This window comes from Hydra vulgaris, chromosome 15 (genome assembly GCF_038396675.1).
Source record: "Hydra vulgaris chromosome 15, alternate assembly HydraT2T_AEP".
NCBI lineage: Eukaryota > Metazoa > Cnidaria > Hydrozoa > Anthoathecata > Hydridae > Hydra > Hydra vulgaris.
Window position 1 is genome coordinate 49,868,467 of NC_088934.1, and position 19,640 is coordinate 49,888,106.

Below are 19,640 nucleotides of genomic sequence, written 5' to 3' on the forward strand. Positions count from 1 at the left end.
ACTTTACAAACAAAATTCAAGACAACACAAGTATACCAGTATAATGAAGTTGCTTAAAGTGAATATGATAAACCAATTTTCTTCAGATGTAATGCACTGTGTGGACATTGATTGTACAAACAATTGAATTTTCTTGAACTTTATTGAATTTTGTCCTTTTTGATTCCACAGACAAAAGTTATTCTATTAAGTACCTTCTTATGTTCTTTAAAAAAGTTAATCCCTAAAGAATTTGATTGTAAGCCAAAAAGTCTGCAAGATTTGATATCATAGAAAATCTCAGAATTCAGAACTTTTCTTTTGTACTGTGGACTAGTGGTTTTAAAGTACCTTCTTACTGAGACAAACTATACACATTTTCTCTGTTCAAGTGTATCTATTTGTGTTCTGTTTAGCCGAAAATTAATGATATATTATAAAGATTATGCTCATTGGCTGCTGTGTTGTTTAGTGAACAATGCAAGGGTACACTACTCTGATCATTTACTTATGAACAAACTTCACTGTCTAAACAATTTAGCTTCTGCAGCAGAAAGATATGGTTGTTTAAATGGAGTTACAGCATATCCTCTTGAAAACTATATCTACTATGAAAAGATAAATACTTAAAGGTAGATAGAAAAAGGGACTTTAGAAATTTTTTTTCTCTGGTTACTGGGTGATTTGCAGAAAAAAATAACAGTATTTCACATGTTTCGCAGAGAAAAAAAAATTAATGCTCCAATAAAAAATGAATGCTTATTACTTAAATCAGGAAGATTTTGCCTTGTTTAGACTGTGCAAATAGATAGATGTCTAATCAAAAACTAAAAACTTTTTTACTTCTCCCTGTAATTCAAAAAATTCCAACTTTGTTATATATCGAGATGAGTTTTACTTAGAGAATTTTTATTAATATAAATTTATGTGCAAAGCAATTATCTATTGAACATATGCATGAAGGATTGTTTTAATGAAATTAAAACGCACATTAATAAGTAAAACTAATAAAATTTGATAAATATTATTGATAAATATAAGCTTATAAATACAAATATTAGTCTCTATATTGGTTAATACAACCTGTAATCGTGAATATTGGTGTTTGCATACCCTGAGCATTTACAAATATCCATACAGATAAAGTTGTTTTTATAACACTTGCATCTCTTTGTATTGCAATCACCACTGCATCAACAAACACTTAATTCAATTAAACTTGGATCAAGTGATTTACTATTGATCTCCCAGCCAAAGCCTTCAGGAGATAGAAACTTTACTTTTGTAAAGGTTTGTGAGGTCTTCTTTATACTAGACATACAAAATAAGTTCTAAATATTTTGCATTTTAGATCGCTCATAGTAGGTGGTAACAGAGCGGCATCTTGATGATATTTTGAAAAGAGTAACCAATTTCTTGATGATACTTTGAAAAGGGAAACCAACTTAGCCAGCCAAGGTTGATATGTTATTGGGAATATTTTTTAATCTTTACGTGATAATTACAAAAAGCTCAATACCTTAAAAAGTAACCTGATTTGGCAATGACTCAGTATTGCCTAATATTGATAATGCATGCAGAATATAGTCTTTCGCAACCATGAATAACTTCCACCATGTTAATTAAGATTTTCCATAGCAGCAGCCGGTATGGTCACATGCTGTTAATACTTAGAAACTCGGTAAAGCTTTTAAAGGTTAGGAACCAAGCCTTAAAATACTTTTTGATACTGATGTCACGTTTTACTTTTACAAGTTTATAAGTATGTTGCAAGAGGTAGATATTCACAGTAAAATATTAGCAACAAAAGTACATTTGTATCTGGGGAGAAGAAATAGCATTCTAAAAACGGATTAAGGCTTAGCAATATAATATCAAAACTGGAAATATTTGTAACTGTTTTTATTTCATATGTTATTGAAAAATATATTCTTTAATCTTTTAATGCATCAAAAGTGTATTCTGATAGGTTAATAGTTTTATCATGGTTAGTTTCTATATTAGATAACAAAGTTTATATCTATTATTTATTTATATCTATATTAGATAGTGAAGTTCTAAAGAAAAATTAGAATGAAGAATTTTCCTTTTATGTTCAAATCTTAAATAATTCTTTGATGATTAAATATTTTAGTAAAGATATGTCTTTTTTTAACAATGTTATTTTTAGAATAAAAAGGGTCTACCTTCCATATTTTTATTTGAGCACCTTTGTGAACTCTGTTTACCAATGCCACTTCATCAATAATGATTATTCTCTGGGTATTGCTTGTCATATTGTGGTTAGGTACTACTGGATGCTTTTCTTTTGATAAAGATTTTATCTCATGTAGTATTTTGTATTTATTTGTGGAAAGCAGAGACTGTAACATTGATTTTAATTCAACAGAAAACTTGTAGTTGCCAATACTATCCTCCAGCTATGGGCATTTCCATGCCATAACAAGAAATCGTGAAAGTAATGTTCCTTCTACTTTTAGTTGAACAATTTTCTTTTCAACACTTTTTTCTTTGTGTTTTAAACATTGGCAGCGCACACTTATTAGGTGGTGACTAAATTGATTCAGATCAATTAAATGCTCTTTAATGAAACACTGATAGAGATCATTACCAATAATTGAATGTTGTAACAACTTTTTTGAAATCTGCATAGGTAATACTGTTTTATAAGTAATGTTCATTACTGATTCATTTCCTTGAAAACTGATATCAAAAGTTTTAAAAGCACTGAGCTATTTTTGAACATTAACATTTGATAATGACAAGATCAACTTTTAGAACTAATATTATTCTTATTACAGAAATTTAGACAATGCATTTAGTACTGGTGTAGTAAAACAAAAGCATTGCAAACTAGAAGGATTTTGAGTTTAGCCTTTTCTTGCTCCAATGCATGATCAGAATCAATGCTTGTGAATGGTATTTCTCTTTTACTGATTGCAAAGTTCTCTTTTAGATAATTCTAAGCTAGTAAACTATTAGACTCAGGTTCAATCATTGTTATCAAATACAATAAAGTCAAGCATAATTTATCCCGTTGAATGCAAGGAAATATTTTACCATACTGTCAAGTTAAACAAGATGTAATGACCAGTTTTACCACAAAATGAACGAACAATGAGTAGCAAAACCTCACACATGATCATGTAGTTACGCAGAAATAGTGGTTTATGATTTTTAATGAATTCATCAAAAATAGTCAAAAACCCTACAACTTTGATACCTAAAACACAATTTTCAGTAATTACTTTCAAATTGCACTCGGTATTGGTTGAAGCAGTAACAAGTTTACTTTTACCAATCTGAATTTCATTTAAGAGTTGTGGATGTTGTTGTAATGAGATTTCTAAATAAAATTTGTTAAAAGAAAGATAAATATTCATATGCGCTTTCTGCAAAACTTCATGTGCTTTCCATCAGCAATTTGATATAACATTGTATGTCCGTATATACCTGCCTCTGTAAGGACTACGTCAAATCCACTACCTTCTATATATTTTCCCATTACTTTCAAAAAGGCAAATAAAACATGAATTTTACCAAGTTTAAAGATGTATTACAATTCATTAATTGCAAATCTGATTAATGTTGTGCCATTAATATTGGTACTGATTCTCAAGATAAAATTAAAATAAAATAAATTTACAAAATAGAAAAGTTGCGATGAGACTGTACTGACCTTTTTTTAGCATCATTTTTCTAACAAATAATGCATCTCAAAATTTTGTTTTGTGATCTGCTTAGTTTACAGTTAGTAACATCCTCCATATCAGTTATTTATCTTTTATATTATTTATATAATTCCAAAATATAAAGATAATGATGCTTAACAACCATGCTTCAATAATAAACAAAAAATCATAATTTGTAATGAAAAAACATGCCAATAAAACAACTTAAACTCCCATTGAACAAACATTCATTTGTTGTATATAAAGATAATTGCTTCTAATAGAAAATTCAACTCTTTTAACAAAATGCATCATTGATATATAGCAAACCTGGAATGAATGAACTATTTTTTTATTCTTTTTATGCCAGTCTGTAAATTCTGGGTCTGTGTTATATACATTATTAAAAGTCGTATATCTCGAAGGAAGCGTTTTCAACATATGGTTTTTACATATTTTTTGTTCCGCTTGACAAGCTCTTTTATATTACATATATTTTTTAATTTTACGATAACTTTTTTTTGACTGCAAAAAGTTTAATGTCATGGGTCCTGGCCTTAAATTTAGAAATATTTTGGCATACATTTTTTTTTCTTAGTTTTTACCTAGAAAACAAGTTAAAAGCAAAAAGTTGTTCCTAACAAGTCTACTACTTCTAACATAGCAGCCCTTACCAATAGTGTCATTTTTAGAAATTAAGATGGTTTTAATTTGATATTTATTACCATTTTAATTTATATTTTTACACGAAAAATTATTTTTTAGAACAAACATAAAAACAATGGTGTTATATTTTTAATTCTTATTTCAAATTTTACGTGATTTGAATCACTAAGTATGTACAAGATGCATTTTCTTTTATGTTGGCTTTAAGAATAGATAACTTCTACTACCTTGAAGAAAAAATGTGGAAGTGTTTACAATCCTGCCTACAAACTCAGGGCCAAAATGCTTTCCAAAGAAAATCATTAAAAAAACAAGATTATAAAAATAGTCATACAAACTTGATATATTATTTTTAAATTTAATGGATTTTTTAATATAACATATTTACAAAGTATACACTTTGAATTTAAATTTAAATTATTTTACATAACAAGTGCTCAACAACATAACTCATTAAGTTCTTAAGAAAAAAATTACATAAATATCAGGATGGTTATGTCTTAAATACTGTAAAGCCTTATTCTTATTATATGGTAATGGAAAAATCTCTGGCAAATAGAAAATGTTCAAACTAATTTTATATTGTAAAGGAAAATGTGAAACAAAATCAATATTAAGAGGTTTAAGAAAATCTACTGCATACACAGAGCTTGTAAACTATGGTAATCTTAATAGTAATGATCTTATATACTTAGTAAACAATTCAGATTTGATTTAATTTCACAATTAATCATTATTTCAAAATTTGCTTTGTTCATTGTCAATATTTTTTTACCTCATTAAAATTTATCAATTAATTAAAAAAATCTAGTTTAATGTTTAATTTTTTATTTAATAAATAGTAACATAGTATCATTGTTAAATAGCATAATAACGCTTAAGTGCAAAAAGTTTTACAGCAGTTTTGCACATTTTGAAACTTTTAATAATTACTTATAAAAAATTGTTTAACTGTTAACAACAAAAACTGTTAACAATTACTTATAAAAAATTGCATATTTAGAAAAAGATGGCAGTAAACAGTTTCAGGTAAGGTTTATTATAGGTATCAATAAGTATATTGTTTAGTAATGACATCAATTAAATTTAAGGATTTAAAAAAGTAAACATTAAACATTTATGTGATTGCCAACGTATGGACACAAGGATGCCATCAAGAATTTAAAAGAATGTCAAACATGTTAGATATCTGAATGTTAGTTTTTGCCTTCGCTGTTTAAAGTCGTCGCTTATAAAAAAAAAAAATTTTTAATTTTTACTTTTGTTTTATAAAAAAATCTTATATAATTAAATAATATAAATAAAAAATTATACAACTTTCAATGATACTTTAATTAAAAACATTAGCTACTTTATTTAAAAGCGTTTTGCTAATAAAAAAACACTAGTAAAGATAAACAAGTCGAAATTATTTATTTTCAAAGTAATTAAAAACTAATTATTTCAGCACATTTGTTTAAAACCGTGGTTAAATCATCAAAACAAAATATTATTTGCATGATCATATAAAGACTTGATATCGCACGCCTTCCTGGCCAAGCCTGTAAAATATATCGTAATTTGTGAAAACTCACAAAAATAGGCTATCAATAACCAAGAAAAAAATACGAGCGGAGAAAACACACAAAAGAAAAGTTAGTTAAAGAATTTCAATCAATCATAGAGACTCTTTTTGACATTGGAAAACTCAATATAAATGATCTTATACAACCAATGTCAAGATATGCCAAGAGCTTATAAAATACAGCCACGATATATCAAGAAACAGAGAGAGTAAAGAGGAAGATTTAGCATTTTTGGAAGATCACAAAAATGCTAGAAAACAGTTTATGACTTCGGGCATATAGATGAAGAATTTGAAGCAAAGATTGATTGTATATGAGTGATACCTTAGGTATACAGATTATAAGAATAAAATGGCCAATATAGCTCAATAGAGGTTAATGGAGATTCCCAATATTAAAATGACAAAATCTTCTAAATCTAAGTAAGATTACTTAGATTTAGAAGATTTAGAACCCTCAATTAAAAATGCTAATGGAAATTATTCACACAAGATAAAATCGATATCTGGATCAGGTAATTTTTATCATGAAAAAACTAAATTGTATATTGTTACATATGTGTTGCATATTACTGTAAAATAAACAGTGAATGCAATTTTTCATTTTAACTTTTTGTTAAGATTATTGTAGATCTTTAAAATCTAGCATCGATGGTAGGTAATACAAATTATAATTCTGATGAGAATGAATACCAGCAAAAAACATCAAACAACTCAACAACAAAAAAGAAAACAAACAATGCACCGCTTATGATTCAATCCTATTCAATCTTTGTCAATAAAAAAATTACCAGAGTTTCCCAATTTTCCGGTACAACTCCCTCAGTGTTTGAAGACCAGTTTGATACCAAGATTAAATAATATTTATAGCCAGTATGAAAAAGGACCTAAAAGTTGCTATGAATAAAATTAAGATAAACAAAAAAATAGTCAGATTAAAGCTTTATAAGGTTATTCAAAATCATGGAAATGAAATTAGAATTATAGAGAAAATGAGAGGAAAAAAACTTGTCATTCACTTTGATGCCAAACATTAGTACATTTGTATGGGGAAATATAACAAACAGTTATAGATAGAGTTGCTAAATCTAAGTAATCGCAGTTTTTGTGTCTATTACTAATCATGAATTTCAACACTAAGACGATCTTCTCTTCTTTTTGTAGGAATTATTTCAAGTGACACAGGTAAGTTATCTGAACAGGGTTTAGCTATTCAAAGTTTATTAGAGTATTTTAAAGTAGAATGCTTATATTTATTCAATTTAATTTATATAATTTAAAGTTTGAATACTCATTTCATAATCCGCATATGTTATGATTACGGGGAAGTTAATTTATTTTGGTTAGTTTATGTCAAAGTTACTTAATTTAAAAATAAAGTTACTTAATTAAAATTAAAAGTTAAATTTCAAATAGCTCCTTGGTCAATTATTTACGCTACACATAAAAACATAAAAAAACTAAATAAACAGCAAAAAGTTATATAATTAGCAATTATAAACATAAAATACATAAATACCAACATTTTCGAAATCAAAAAATTTGAATTTGTTTTAAAGACAAAAAGTGTTTGAGTTATTTATGCGTACAAAGGCTAACTTAAATTAAAAATAATAAATTCTTCAAATCAAAACGTGCATATATACTAACTGCAAAAAAAATTTGGATTTAAAAAATCTAAATTAAACAATAATAGTATTTAACTTATTTAACTATTCTATAAGAATGTATAATATTATCTATATAATATATATCTATATAATATATTTTTTATTACTAAAAAATACACATTTCAGTCTCATTCTTAAATCCATGAAGTAAAGGATAAATATTTGCATTAAGTAATGTAGATGAATTTCTAATAGTTTGATACTGTTCATCAGAAAAATCACACTTGATTACTATCCTCAAGGCATCTTTGATTTTCATTTTTATCGAAAAACTACCTCCATCCTTTAACTTTATCTGGATTTGTAAAACTTTTTATGAAAACAACAAAACCTTTTCGATTGGAAATTATTTTATTAAAGCTATTGTCAGTGCTTAAGCAGTATGTTCATTCAATTTGGCATCCTAAAACATGATAATATATAACATTTAAGCAGGCAAACTTTTTTTTGAATTAGTCTGAATACAATTGGTTAATGATTACCATAGATCCTCTGCTTCTATTACTTAAATTTTTCCAGTTCAAGGTTTTTTTATCTGGACCTGCTGCAATGAAATTTCAGTCAACTAATATATCTTTGTAAAACCAAGTTCGCTCATGCTCCAGAAGTCTTGGGAAGAATTAGAATTTAAATGTTGGTAGCGTTTTCTAAGGCATTTCATATTCATCAAAACTTACAAAACTCATGTAGAAGCGCTTCATTTAAATTAAAGTAATAATAGTAATATAGATGCTGTAGCAAGTTGAATCGCAAAACACATATAACCACAATAAAGTATGCCTCCTTAGCTGTAATGGCCTTCTCAGCCTTGGGAGGATCTCAATCTGTAAAAATATTTGAATAAAAATTACGATAATGCATTTCCAAATAATGATTCAAATAGTAGTAAATCTGCTCTGATAGCTGTTATTGTTGGTTATAATAGTTAATAATAATTTAGTTAATAATAATAGTTAATAATTAAATTAATAATTTTAAATTAATAATTAATAATAGTTATAATTTTAATGTTAGTTATAATACGTTATATATACGTTTTGACACTACTCTTTATTTTATTTATAATAATTTACAATTTAAATAAAAATCAAAATAAAAAAAAAATTAAAAGTTGAATAAATTTTATAAAATTTATCATAAAAGTCCATCTACGCGCGTTCATCACATAGATTGGTAATGCATTCCAATCATTCGCAATACCGTTACTGAAAAATCATTTTGGGCTACTTTTTCCAAAATCTCAGGTTGCACAGTTTAAAGTTAAAAAACAATGTCAAAAAAAATTTTTTTAATTATCAAATATCTTAAACAAGTGTCTTTAAAACTGAACAGTTTTTACCCATAGCAACCTTAAAAAAGTGACACTAAATTAAGCTTTTTGTATGCAAGTTTTGGGATAAAAAAAAATTAAGTCTCAAGAAATTGTCTAGAAGATGGTGGATCTTTGGATTTTAACCAAAGAACAATTAATTGTTGTTTACTGTGGTATTAGTTACATTAGTTACACAATTCATTTTAAACTTGCAGTTATTTTATTTAGGTTTTTTTTGCCAAGTTTTTGCCAGGTATTTGGATTTTGACTCACTGTGCAAGTTATTTTATTATGGTGGTTAATTAGTTTAACAATACCGATAAAACTAATAAATGGTATCTGGATAGCTTGTTTTAAAATGTTTTAATAAAAAACTTAAAAACTTACTTGGACATGCGTTTATTACAACTAAATTTCTTAAAAATCCTGGTTGTGCATTGTAAGCAGGAGCATAAACACCAACATTTTGAAAGACTTTTGCCGCAGTATTTTGAAGCTCATCAACAGTAATTCCATCAATTTGAACAACATGTCTGTAATTTCCATTTAAGAAACTTTGCTTTACAGAAACTTTTATCCATTCATTTAAGCTAAATGTTTTTACAGCTTTGTAGTAGCCAGCATTACCACTAACAGATGCGCAAGCATAAAAGATAGTATTATAAATGGTAATCACAAAAACTCGTTCGCCATTACTTAATAAAGATATTACATCTGACCAGGAGTTTGTTAAATATGAGGTAAAATATGCTTCAAATGTTATTTCATACTCTTTTGGTAGTATTTTTAATGTGGTTAAATAATTGCCTGCATGTAAAACAAGTTCGCTGTTAATAGTAAAAAAAGGCACTAAAAACAAACAAATAAAGTAAATAAATAAAAATTAGATAAAGATGTTTTCACAAATTTAAAAATAGTAAACAAGGGGAAACAAGTTTCATCATTTATTTGTGTACTTTTAAATTTTGTTATTAATAGTTTTGTTATTAATTTTCCAAAATTTAAAATAGATTATTTGATCTAGTAATATCTACACTTTAAAAAAGCTTACGTCAATATACTACAGCCGTTTTTCAAAATGTCTTTGGTAAAGTCTAATAGACATGCATATAATATGCTTGTCTATTAGACATATTAGAATATTATATGTCTGTCTAATAGACATGCAAACAATATATATGTTAACAGGGCCTATTCTAGGAAAAAAATTTGGGCGGTGGTACCCCCTTGTTCCGGCAAACTTTTTTTTTGCTGTAAAAACGTAAAAGAAAAAAAGTCCTTAATTTTAAATTTGGGCAGCGCCTAATTATGGTTGACGCTATTGAAAACGGTCTAGAATAGCCTGGTCACATGTATATATACAATAATACAATAATGCTTGGTAGGTTATTAAAAAAATATTTTTACTTTGTTAAGAAAATGCAAAAAAACAGGCAACAACTATTTTGCTTCCATTTTTTCAGGTTACTTTACCCTCATAGTTATTCTAAATAAATAATATTTACTTGAATAATGTATAACCTTCAATTTTTAGATTCCAAAAATTTTAAACTAAAACTCAAGCCTTTTACATTTGGGAGATAAAGAGCTTAAGTACGAAATAACGCAACATTTTTTTTTTTTTTTTTTTTTTTTGTTATTCACCTCCTTAAGGCTATGAAGGCCACTACAGATGAGGAGGCTACTCAAAAGTGGTTATAACCCTCTCTTAACTCTATAACTCCGAAACACGAACCTCGACAAACAAGGCCGCTGCGCAGAGAAACAAGTTGAAACATAATATGACAGATAAATATTACGGATAAAAACAAGGAATGAATATAACAGAAAGAGTTCATTATTTGAAAAGAATCAATCAAGCATACAAAAGTTAAGACAAAAAACATTGTTATACATTATTTATATATTATATAATACAAACATAAACATTGTCTATACATATAATCAACCCTCGGAATTAGGAAAAATGAGGTCAGCAACAATTTGCCGACTTCAATCTTTTAGAGATCGGCATCAGGTTGGCAAAAAAAATTTGATACAAAGGTCTTACCATAAAATATAGAAATGAGGTCGGTAATTTTTTGCTGACCTCAAACACTTTTAGGTTGGCAGTTAGATCGCCATTGCCGAATGCCAACCCTAATTCCGCAGGCTGAATATAATATAGAGTAGATTAGGGTATTACGCAAAAATTCAAATATTTTCAAAAATAATTATGCTGGATCTAAATTTTTTGTGAATAAACAATTTTTAAAGATCACTACTCATGATCCACTTAAATATTTGAGCACCTAAAAATTTTATTCAAAAACACAGAGGTTTTAAAAAAAGTAGCATATGTGCTCATATTACTTAGATCATTTGGATATAAGAACACTTTAAATAAGCTCAAAAAAATAACATTAAGTAAAAAATATCACCTTGACAATTAGAACTAATTTGTGGAATATATTGATTCCTCAATGACAAAACATATCATTAAAAAATCAAATTTTAAACTTTTTATTGAACCAATACTGATATGCTTTACGCAAAAAAAAAATAAAAAAAATAATGAACTCAAACTTTTAAATAATAAAATTACAAATCTTTAAATTTAAATTACAAAAAGATTAATTATTGATATTAAGATTTATTGATATTATTATTTATTAAAGATATTAAGTATTGTTAAAATATTAACAATTTTTACTATGCTTATGTTGCATTAGGGCCTTGATCTCAATCCGTTAGACTGCAGAATCTGGACAGTTTTAAAGAGCTAGGCTTGTACTACGTCTCACCGGCATGTTGAGAAAACGCAAGTTGCTCTTTGTCTGGCCTCAGTATTTGCGTAAAAGGGAACACAATGAGATTTTTTGAATGTTGTATGTTTCTTATTAATCAAAACTTAATTAATTTCTTTTTTTTATTCTATACACTAATTTTTTTTTAATTCTGTGCAATAAAATATTTGTTAATTTATGCATATCCATATGTTTTTATTCAAAAAGCAACTAAAACCACTCCAATTTTTGGACTATAAACTAGGTAGTTTCAATAAAAAGTTGTTTTTTAAACAATGATTTTTAAATAATAAAATGGATTTTTAGTTAACATAGTTTTCTTAATAAAATATTAAATTTTATTATTTAAGCATCAAACTTTCGCACCAAAGATTTATTCATGTGTGACGATAATGTTTTAACAACGCAAAAAAATTAATAGCATTTTAATTTAATGTGGTTAAATAATTGCCTGCATGTAAAACAAGTTCGCTGTTAACAGTAAAAAAAGGCACTAAAAACAAACAAATAAAGTAAATAAATAAAAATTAGATAAAGATGTTTTCACAAATTAAAAAATAGTAATTTTGATTTTAATTCTGATTTCTTTTATCACCATATAAAGTCGATTCAAAAAATAAAAAGCAACTATAACTTCACCGTTTACATATTAGAAATCTTTTAGTATGCTCATATTACCAAGGTGCTCATATTACCTTAATCTACCCTATGTTAGACAGAATAAAAAAATATTATATAAATAAAAAAGTAGTAGAAAAACACTTTTCAAATTTTTTTATTTTAATCTGAATTTTAACAATTAAGGTTCATCAGAAATAAATGTTCAAAAAAATAAATCTTTAATTAATACCACAAATTAAGTTACAGAAAGTCATAAATGTCTTATCTACTGTAAATTTTCCCACATAACCTGTATGTATATATATATATATATATATATATATATATATATATATATATATATATATATATATATATATATATATATATATATATATATATATATATATATATATACATATATACATAAATGTAAATTTTCTGTAATATAAATAACTGTAAATGTTGTATATATATATATATATATATATATATATATATATATATATATATATATATATATATATATCTAAATTTTAACACATAAGATGTGTATGTGGAATATGCTGTTACTTTTATAAAAAAATTCCTTAGAACTGCTTACTTTATTTCAAATTATTTGTCTTTCAACTTCCATGTTTTTTGTGTTTTTCAAATTAAAGTTAAAAATTTTGAAATCCTTCATTTTTAAGGGCATCTTTGTAAATTTGTTTATATGAATTGAATAAATTTTCTTCTGCGAAGTTTTGCTTTAGCCTGTTAATTGAAAGTGGGATTTGTTTTAAAATTTGGGGTAGATTTAATATTAAAATACAACAATTCATCATTTGGTTTTATAAAAGGCATATATAAATTTTCAGAGATTAAAGGTGACATCACAGTATTTAAATTGATACTTATTTCAATTTGAAAACCATTATTTTAAAAATATGGAAAAAATTATAAAAGTTCAAATTAATGCTTTACTAAACAAAAAAGAAATCCTAAACTAAAAAACAACAGAAAATTGTATTTATTAAACAAAAAAGCAATTTCCAATGAGTAGAAAATGTTTATCAACAAATGTGGTATAATGATACGCTGTTTTCTCTAAGAACGTTCCTGATAAATAATATATTGGCTTAACAGAGGGGGAATGGAAAGATATATCGCTAACTTTTTTGCCATTGATGATTATATGTTGAACTGGTCCATCCTTAAAACAGCATGAGCATATAATAACATTTCCAAAAAAAGCATTTCATGCCTTCAATAAAGATTTCAAAAAACCATCAATATCACCAAGTTCTCTAAACCTATCATTCACTAATATTCGTGGTCTTTGAAGTAACTTTTCTTCTGTTGAGTCTTATCTCTTAAAAAGTTCACCAGACCTAATTGCTCATTGTGAGACTAATTTGAGTTCAGCTGTCTCATCTTGTGATCTTAGTGTTGATGGTTAATTTCCTTTAATTCGTAAAGACTCCAATAGTCACATGCTTGGTCTGGGCATTTATATTTGTAATTCAGCCATTTGTTGGAAAACTAGGTTTGAATCCAAAGACTATTCTTTTATGAGCTTTCGTTTAGCACCACTTCACTCTATCGCCTTTCTCTTTGTTCTATATTGCTCTCCTTCATCTCAAGACTGCACTCTTTTTGATGTTATTTCTAATCAAATTGACCAAGCCCTCTCTCTTTATCCATCAGCCAATATTGTTGTTGCTGGTGAGTTTAATGCTCATCACACTGATTGGCTTGGCTCTAGAGTTAGTGATTCTGCAGGTGTTAAGGCCCACAACTTTTGCCTTACTCAATCTCTAACTCAACTAGTCAACTTTCCAACTTGTTTTCCAGACAACATGAATAATTTGCCTTCTCTTCTTGAGTTATGTCTTGCCTCACTCTTCTCAATGGTTTTCCTCGCATTCCATCACATTCTCGATCTAAACCATTACTTCTATATCTATCAGCCCAACAATTCTCCAGAAAACAGACATCTGTTCACTATCTCTAGAAACCATTGTAAAAAGGTTTTGTCTAATGCCAAAGCCCGCTATTCTCAGGTCATAAAATCTTGTATTTTATCTCAAAAATTAGGCTCTCGTGACTTTTGGAGAATCTTAAACAGTATCAATAATAAAGGCAAATCTGTAATTCCACCTCTCTTGTATGGTTCAGACTTTGTCACCTCACCTAAAGACAAAGCTGAATTGTTTGCTAACAACTTTTCATCAATATTATCTCTCAATTCCACTAGTTGCATTTTACCTGATATAGCCAAACTAACAGGTTGATCCGTTGCTTGACATTCATATCACTCCAGCTTCTGTACCTAAAGTGATTTCCTGCTTAGACTCTTCTACAGCTTGTAGTCCGGACAATATACCTGTTATAGTCTAGCAGAAGTGTTCTCCGGAGCTGTTGTCTATACTTTCAAAACTATTCAACAAGTGCTTATCAGAGTCTTGTTCTAAAAAGCATATCATACTGGGTCTCAAAAGAAGGGAAATTTTATAAAAATTTCAAAAATAATAAAAAAAAATTTATAAAAACACAAATTTAAAAAGTTTATTTTAAAAAAAATATAAAAATATGTACTCTTTTATTTTTTGTTAAAAAATGATTTTAAGCCATGATATTTAAACTAGTAATCTTTATATAAAATGATTATTATTTTTGAAATTTTTATAAAATTGTATTTTTATTAAAATTAGTAAAACACTTATCTAATTTTTTTCTTCAACAATTTGTTTCTTCATCAGTAGGTTTGTTAGGAAGAACTTTTCTTGATGTACCTAGGTTCATGATGAACAGTAGGTTCATCAGGAAGATTTTTCCTGATAAACCTACTGATGGAGAAAAAAAATTTTGAAAAAAAAAATTAGATAAGTGTTTCATGCCAATGTTATATATATATATATATATATATATATATATATATATATATATATATATATATATATATATATATATATATATATATATATATATATATATATATATATACATATATAACATTGGCATGACAACTTTGAGTCATGCAAATGTTAAAGCAGTACTGTTAAAGTAAGTTTTTCAAAAAAGCTATAAATACAGGTAAACTGACATTCTTAAATTTTGTTAAACTAATTGATGTTGATTTATATAAAATTATTTAGTAGTTATTCTACGTTCTTATAAAGTAAAATTCAACAAAGTTATTTTTTTACTACGTTTATATTATTTATTTTAGACTCATAGGAAACATGCTGATAACATGTTACAACATGGATTGAAAAATTAATAAGCATTCAAGAAAACAAGCGTAATCAGAGTTATTGTGAGTATGTTGTTTTCTACATAAACATTTTTCAAAAAATTTTATTTAATTTAATTGAAATAACAAGCTCATAGAATATATAGGTATAAGTTATAAGTAAATAAAAGTTTCTGAATTTAGTATAAAGTAAAAAAAACAACAACAGCTTTTTCAGTTAAAATGGTAAAGCAACCTATTAGCTTCTTGTCAGTAGATGATAAACTATATATTTGAAGTTATTTAAAAGAAGTCCATTAAGTTTGCTGATTAATTAAGGAAATCAGAGATCGATCTTGCATATAATATAAATAAATATATATATATAGATATATATATATATATATATATATATATATATATATATATATATATATATATATATATAAATATATATATATATATATATATATATATATATATATATATATATATATATATATATATATATATATATATATGTATGTATGTATAGAGCTAATAAATGTTTGTGTTATTTTAGATAGCATGCACTAAATGAGGTACACTAGTCTATTGATAATGCTCTAAAATGCGCTCCCATAAGAAAAGATGGTGTTGGACGTGGCTGTAAGGCAGAAGAAGATTTTTATAACAATAAAGTTCAACAATCTTTAATAAATTTTCTTATTATAATATAATTTTTTATTATATTATAATTTATTATATTATAATTTTTTAGTTTTTTTTTTTAATATTTTAAACAAAATGGTATCATTAAGTACTTTGAAAAGATGTTTTCAATGCATTTTTGACTAAGCTTTGGAAATCCGAGTTCGATCCCCACCACGCCCCTGGTAGTACCGCGCTCAACTTGTTTCTCCGCGCAGCAGCCTTGTTCGTCAAGGTTCGTGTTTCGGAGTTATAGAGTTGAGAGAGGGTTATAACCACTATTAAGTAGCCTCCTCATCTGTAGTGGCTTTATCGGCCTTGAGGAAGTGAATAACAAAAAAAAAAAAATAAATACATTTCTGACTAAGTTATGGTTCAGAATAGGCATGTAATTAGATTTGCTTAAAGTCTATTTTGTACTTTCAATTTTAAATTCTAATTAGCAAAGTAAATTCTGATATAAAATTTGGACATACATTAAACAATCAAATTTAAACATACATTGAATGTTTGATTTTGGACATACACCAGTATTTTCAATCTGAACCAAATCTGAACTAAAATTGTACCTTCCGTCTGGACGTCTTTTGTACGTACAATGAACATACGCTACCTGCAGGGAAGCGTTGGAAATTATGCCATTCTATAGAGTCTTATGTTAGCAACACTCAAATATAGTTCCATCAAAAATAATTTCTGAAACATGTAAAGAAAACTTCAAGTGTAAATTCAAAAAAAATTGACCTATGAGCAGAGAAATTTTATTAAACAGATTTACTACAATAAGAACAAAAATAGGGTAAAGATTTTTATTTCAAGTTATACAAAACGTTATATAACAGCTCATCAAACTAATAATAATAATAGAATTACGGACCAAAGAATCGGTTGAAAGAAGACTTGAAAAGTTGTATAATGTATGAGTCAAGAAAACATGAAGATGGGTGAGAGTTACAAAGGGTTGAAGTGCAGGGGCAAAAATTATAGCAATAAAAGTTTTTAGATAATGACAAATACAGTAAACTGACGAGTCAAGTGAGAATGAGTTTTAGTTAATGGAACTAGAAATGATAGCTCCATTAAGCAGCAATCATGAAAGAGACGCAACTGTATGAAGATGGGAGAGAGGCTCAAACTTCGTAAATAGAGTGGGTCCAACAATATTTATGATGCATTTTTGGACTTAATCTAGAAAAGAAGGGGCGTCAATAGAAGAACCATGCCTAAGTATGACAAAAGAGATTTGTAGAGGTAGAGAATAGAACCAGGTGTAAAAAAATAGCAAGTACGGTAAAGAGAAGCAACCTTAGCAGATGCTAATTTAGCAACTGATTGTATATATGATTTTTGTTAAAGGTCAGTAGTAAACGATAATCCAAAAAGATGTAAAGAAGGGCACTTAGTGAGAGGGTTACCATTCATCGTTTTAGGAACATTGACAGCATTGCGATAGTTGTTTGCAGTAAAGAACTGTGTTTTGTTGGAGTAAAAGTTTACAAGCCATTGCAAGCCCCTAGCTATTACAGAAGATTCAAAATTGACTGCTTCTTTTAAGCGATTGAAAAGAAAAGAATTTTGTGTAAAACAGGAGTATAAAAATTAGTCATTAGAAAAAAAAGCTACTTTAGATTAGGTTTGTCAGGAAGAAAATTATTGTTGAAAAGAAACAAAACAGGACCAAGAATAAAACTTTGACGTACCCCAAAAGTTACTAGAAATGAATGAGAGTGTTGCCCTTCGAGAATGGCTTTAAGAAAGTAGTTAGAAAGAATCGACTCAATAATCTTAAAAACTGTCCCAAATACACCATGTGAAGCAAGCATATTGTAAAGACCAGCATGCCAAACTTTGTCGAAAGCTTTAGATATGTCATGAGTATTAGCCCTAGTCTCTCCACCCCCTGTTTTTGCTTATGCAAAATAGGGTTAGAGTTTGTGGTAGCAAATGAAGAAATCAGAGTTTGCTACAACAACATTTGCTACAACAAAAACTTTTTATATACAAACACTATGTGTTCATTTTTCAAAATTTTCCAAATTCAAATTCAAAAATTATTTCAAATTCAAAATATTCAAATTCAAAAATTATTTACAATGTGCATGAAAAAAAGAATCCTTTGACTGGTACGCCATTAGCAGATATGAGAGGGAAACATACTAAATAAGAGGTTTCAAATAAAATCAAAAAAAAAAAGTAATTCATTTTATAAATTTATTCCTGACAGTTTTATAAATTTATTCCTGACAGTCCTGATAGTAACAAAATTTTTGATAACAGATTCATAACAAAAAAACTGTTTTAAGGTTCTATGGTCATTTTAAAAAAAGGGCAACTTTGAAATAACAATTGTTGTCCAATGTGTACCCGGTAAAAAGCACAGTTGTCCAAGTTATTTATAAATAAATCAATGATAATAAAAGCGTAAGTCACATGACTAACTTTTATCCTTAAGAAAAATACATCGGATGAAGTAAACGTCACATTCACAGAAAAACATTTAAAAAAATTTTTTTTTTTTTTAATGTTTTTCTGTGAATGTGACGTTTACTTAAAAAAGTTTTTCTTTTTAATGACAAAGTCTTCTCTTGAATTATTTCAACTTTTGTATTAATTCATAAGGTGTTGTGTTATATATGTATATATATAACCTTTTGTATCCTAACAAAGTAAAAATAGACTCAATGATTTCTGATTTTGATACTGCTAACAATATATAGCAAAAAAAGAATGTTTTGGATGTATTGCTCCAGCTCCATCAGGGAAAAGTTTAAATGCTTTATTAGAGGGAAAGAGCTACATGTCTTCCAACTCATCACGCCTTTAATTGTGAAGTAATTTGCTTGGATTTCCCAAAAAAAAAAAGCCTAAACGTTTGAAACCAATATGTATACTATTCCAGGCAACAGCTGTTTTATTTTCTAAACACTAATATACTTAACTCAAAAATTATATTTTTATTGCTATGATGAAACTGTTGGAGACAGATGGTCTTATAATGTATGTTCTATGCTGCATGATTTATGCTGCATGATTTTAAATTATCAATTATCTTAAATGTAAAGGATATTAGATTGATTTGCAACTTATGTGTTAGGCAAAATATAAAATAAAAAGTTTTAGATTGATTTAATTATCTAGTTCACAAAACTGAAAAACTTGACAGCATTACTTTTTCTCTACCAATTAGAACTCTGTCACATTTTGTATAGCCATGACTCCTTTAACTCAAAGTTTTTGGCAGAAACACTAGACAATCTCACAAAAAACCATAACAATTCAATACTACATGTAAACATGATACAAGAAAAATTTCTGAAATTTGCAGAGTTTCCAAGCCAAACTTTTTGTTTTGTTTGTTCATTTAAGACGTGTTTACTTAGAGAAATTGAAATATTAAGCCTAGTTAAAATTTAATTATTAGGGAAACTGGAAATATTTAGTTTTATGTGTGTTACATCCCATATATTTAGATCAAAAATCGAAGT

At 27.1% G+C, this 19,640-nt stretch overlaps 1 protein-coding gene across 3 annotated transcripts in view; it reads right to left on the minus strand.

Moving 5' to 3' along the window:
- The window catches only part of LOC105847729 (uncharacterized), a 137,054-nt gene that overhangs the window by 81,877 nt on the left and 35,537 nt on the right, over window positions 1–19,640 (minus strand). For 2 of the 3 annotated variants that reach the window (XM_065818894.1, XM_065818896.1), the window contains exon 3: window positions 9,250–9,711. In XM_065818894.1, the coding sequence (XP_065674966.1) occupies window positions 9,250–9,711 (462 nt within the window). The remainder of the gene's footprint in view (window positions 1–9,249; window positions 9,712–19,640) is intronic. The other variant, XM_065818895.1, reaches the window with a different exon arrangement.